The sequence below is a fragment of the Limulus polyphemus genome, unplaced genomic scaffold, assembly GCF_000517525.1.
Source record: "Limulus polyphemus unplaced genomic scaffold, Limulus_polyphemus-2.1.2 Scaffold2623, whole genome shotgun sequence".
NCBI lineage: Eukaryota > Metazoa > Arthropoda > Merostomata > Xiphosura > Limulidae > Limulus > Limulus polyphemus.
Genome location: NW_013668233.1, coordinates 59,078 through 63,233, shown reverse-complemented (window position 1 = coordinate 63,233; position 4,156 = coordinate 59,078). Strand labels below are relative to the sequence as shown.

The window sequence follows — 4,156 nt, the reverse complement described above, 5'->3', positions numbered from 1 at the left end:
CTGAAGTTTCTCAGAAAGAATTTATACTGGAAATTAACAAACAAGCAGATACGTAACAGTATGATAATTTCATAAAGGTGGAAAAAAATAGTTACATAATTTCATATTTTGTATTTTTATAATAATTGTCAGTTCTTTAGAAAAAAATAATTTAAATTAATGCATCAGGCACAAGGGTTTAAGAACATGTTCCTGTTAACACTTACACTGAGCTTAATAATAACATAATAAATGAGAGACAGTGATCGGAATGGATACTGGCCTTTGCGTCATCATGTGAAGTGGATAGGAAAAAATATTCTTATAACTTGCATCACATTCGAATCTAACCCGTAATGGTAAACCGTGACGTATTTATTACATACTCGTAAGAATACCACAAAATACTAACAACAAGGTCATGTTGAACAGTACTATAGACTTTTAACAATCCTTCTTGTCTTTTTTCAGTGCCGTATAACCCCTACAAAGATTCCTCTATATAAGCACAGTTGTGGTACTTTAGAAACGTTAACTGGCACAAAATATCTCGCCACCAGAAGGAACACATTAACAAATTTTCCTCGTAAGATCTAACGGTGATTCTACTGCATTCATATTTGGTGAACTTTCTGTTGAGTCTGAAGGGCTTCGTTGATCAATAAGAAGAAAGCTGTGGCTTGTAATTGGTGAAGATGAAGATTTTTTTACTGTTAAATCAATAGGCGTTTCCTGCTCAGGCATATCTGTCCCGTGGTCCCTGACAACTGGCCAGCCCTCTTTTGGCGATTTCACCACCGGATAAATATTGTTCTCGGCATGAAACCGTGGAGAGTGGGTATAATTGACGTTCATGTTCCAGAGTTTTCTTGTTTTAGTTATAAAAGCACCATTATTACAGTGAAATAAAAATTTATTGGAATTTAGAGAAGACACAGGAGAAACGTGAGGCAATGTAAGAAGTTGGTGACCAATGTTTTCCTTACGTTCATATGAATTTTTTGAAGATTCGCGGTTTCTAAAACTGCTGGGTGACAATTTAGTATCGTAAGGGATATAAGATTTTACTGCTTCATTGACGTAACTAGATTGCGTCACCCCATTGGATGATATGAGTGACGTGCTTTCTCTGTACTCTGATTTGATGTCTTTGTTTTCGTAACGGAGTTGTTCGTTCGTTTCAGCTCGGTCTTGGATTAAACAATGGATCTTGAACCAGTTGGATCGGCGTCCATAGCGGGATCCTGTATGTAAACGATCCATCCATCAGATACAAACAATAGCTAAAAATACTTACACTGTAACAAAAATTCAGAATTCTAGAGATAAATTACAAAAGGAATTATGAAGCAAGCTTATTCATATCAATTGTTTAATCGTTTAAAACTACCTATAACAATTCAGGAAAGCATTGCAGTGGAAATGTTTTTAACCAATTTAAAATTGTGACGCTTCAGCCAATAGGAGCAGGCATTATTCAAATTAACAAAAATTCTAAATTCAAATGTCCACCAATGGGACAGCGGTAAGTTACGCACTTACAGCATTAAAATATGGGAGTCACCTTCCCGCAGTGGACACAGTAGATAGTCCAATGTGGCTTTTTTTAAAACAAGCAAATTCAAATACACGCATACAACTGTTTGAAAAAAACAAACAAACAAAAAACATGTCCACAGTAAAGGTATTCACGACATTGACCACCCAAGTTGGGCTATTATCTTTAGTACTCAAATACCTTTGTTTGTTGAATTTCGCGCAAAGCTAATAGAGGGCTATCTGTGCTATAGTCTTTCCTGGTTTTGAACTGATAAATTAGAGAGAAGACAGCTCTACAGAGAAAAGCGAGTTGGACTGCAGCACTCACTTACGAAGTACTTTACTTTGTTTACATTGAAAACCAATTAGACCACATTTATCTTAAAACCCTATCATTACCAATAATTATTTTATTGGGTGATATTTATTATGCTTTAGATATACCTCCCCCAAAAAAAAAACAACAACAAAAAACGCAGTTAAAAGTGGTTCGCGTGACGCGAGAAGTCATTTGTGGTGTGATTAATATCACTCTGTCACCCCTCTAAACATAATTAAGCTTCCGGTCGACCTCTACGAGGAAATTTGAGTGTTGCACATGCAGGTATTGGTTGTTTAAATTACTTCTCTTGTTTTAATCTAATTTTGCTCGAAGTCGAAGATGGCTGAACGGTTGAAAATTGTGACGTAACGTACCGCTTTTTGACATTCCAACCATGAGGCACTTCTTAAGACGGCAACTTTTACAGGAAGTTCGATTTTTCTTAGTGATGATACACTGGCCGTTGTTTTTGCACTCACCTAACGACGATAGGTTGTTGTACGTTCGTCCGAAGAAAGACTGAAAAACAAAAATTCAGATGATGAACTTTTAAAAGAGTTTGAAACATATATATATATACAGAGTTAATGGTGCCTTACGAGAGTGAATTGCGTACAAGAGGTATTGTTGCAGATCCAAGTTATGGCACTTCAGAAAATAGGCGTAACACTCGACCCACTATGTTGATGGGTAAACAGACCTAAGGCTGGAGGAATATGCCATACTCACAGCCATGTCCAAAGAAGGATATTCATATACCAAGCATTTTTAAACGATTCAAAGGTAAAGGACACTTCATTTCTAAGAAAAGTGTCTTTAATGTTCTCATGGAAACCTAAAAATTCGAAACGCATAGCGCTTCAACAACAATAAACTCCGATACTTCATTACTGGCCATTGTGAGAGCACTCTCATCCATAGAGTGGAACCTGTGATTACGAAAGGGAACCTTCCGGTCCACAAAAACATTACAACGAAGCAGGGCATATCTCTTGGTACTAGTGACAAAAGCTTGAAGTTGATGAAAGCTCACAAGCTAAAAATTAATAAAAGTACAGACATATCTGTACTAAACATTCCAAGCAGTTCCAGTAGACACACTATGAGAACGAAAAAGGGCTCGTCCAAAATATGCCAAGAAGAAGGGAAGAAGAGAACATAACGGAAACTATGAGAACGATATTGAAGCATCCAAAGTTTATCAAGATGTAAGGAGATAGAAAACACAACAAACACTAACAGAGTATTATAGCCCCGTCCTAAACAAATCAATAAACAAGGACACTAACAAAGTAATATAACTGATTTTTGAATAATTTGATATATGCTTCTGTGAATAAGACACTAAACGACTTATCTGATGAAATTTATTGTAATAAAGAGAATTTAAGATAAAATACAGTAAGATATCTCAGTCTAAACTTGTTTTTAAACCTAGGTGGTTACGTGAAATTAAATCAGGTGTTATTCCTCATACTTAATATACTTTAAACTTCAGCAAATTACTAATTGCTGTAAGGCAGCAGTGGCGCCCTTTCAATAAATCATAAAACAAGCTATTTTCTTCAGTCTTCTCCTGAGATTCCTTTTGTTTTATCCTGCTCAGGGATAAGCTTAGAATATTAAAATTCGGGGTTAGATCACTGCTGTGGCACAGCACAACCCATTGCAAACATTTGGTAGTTTTTCTTTACTGAAACACCAACTCACTGAAACAATTTGTTTGATAGTTACGTAGCAATATAACCTTACAAAAACAATCTGTTTGATAGTTAAGTAGCGACATAACCTTACAAAAACAATCTGTTGGTACGTCAAGTAGAAACGTAACCTTACTAATACAATCTGTTTGGTGCCCTAAATAGAGACATACCCTTACTAAGACAATCTGTTTGTAGTCAAGTAGAGACGTAACCTCACTAAAACAATCTGTTTGGTACGCCAAGTAGAGACGTACCCTTACTAAATCGATCAGTTTGGTAGTCAAGTAGAGACATACCCTTACTAAAACAATCCATTTGTAGCCAAGAAGAGTCGTATCTTTATTAATATAATATGTTTGGTACGCCAAGTAGAGACATACCCTTACTAAATCGATCTATTTGATAGTCAAATAGAGACGTACCCTTGCTAAAACAATCCATTTGTAGCCAAGAAGAGTCGTATCTTTATTAATATAATCTGTTTGGTGCGCCAAGTAGAGACGTAACCTTACTAAAACAATCTGTTTGTTACGTCAAGTAGAGACGTACCCTTACTAAAACAATCCATTTGTAGCCAAGAAGAGTCGTATCTTTATTAATACAATCTGTTTGG

At 35.9% G+C, this 4,156-nt stretch overlaps 1 protein-coding gene across 1 annotated transcript in view; it reads right to left on the bottom strand.

The window, feature by feature from the left end:
• Nucleotides 1–549: 549 nt before the first annotated feature.
• Nucleotides 550–4,156, bottom strand: part of LOC106467460 — a 14,105-nt gene continuing 10,498 nt past the window's right edge. Inside the window, exons 2-3 of the mRNA XM_022395658.1 lie at nt 2,215–2,359; nt 550–1,223 (exon numbers count right to left, since the gene is read on the bottom strand). Of these exons, the coding sequence (XP_022251366.1) occupies nt 550–1,223; nt 2,215–2,236 (696 nt within the window). The 5' untranslated portion in view covers nt 2,237–2,359. The remainder of the gene's footprint in view (nt 1,224–2,214; nt 2,360–4,156) is intronic.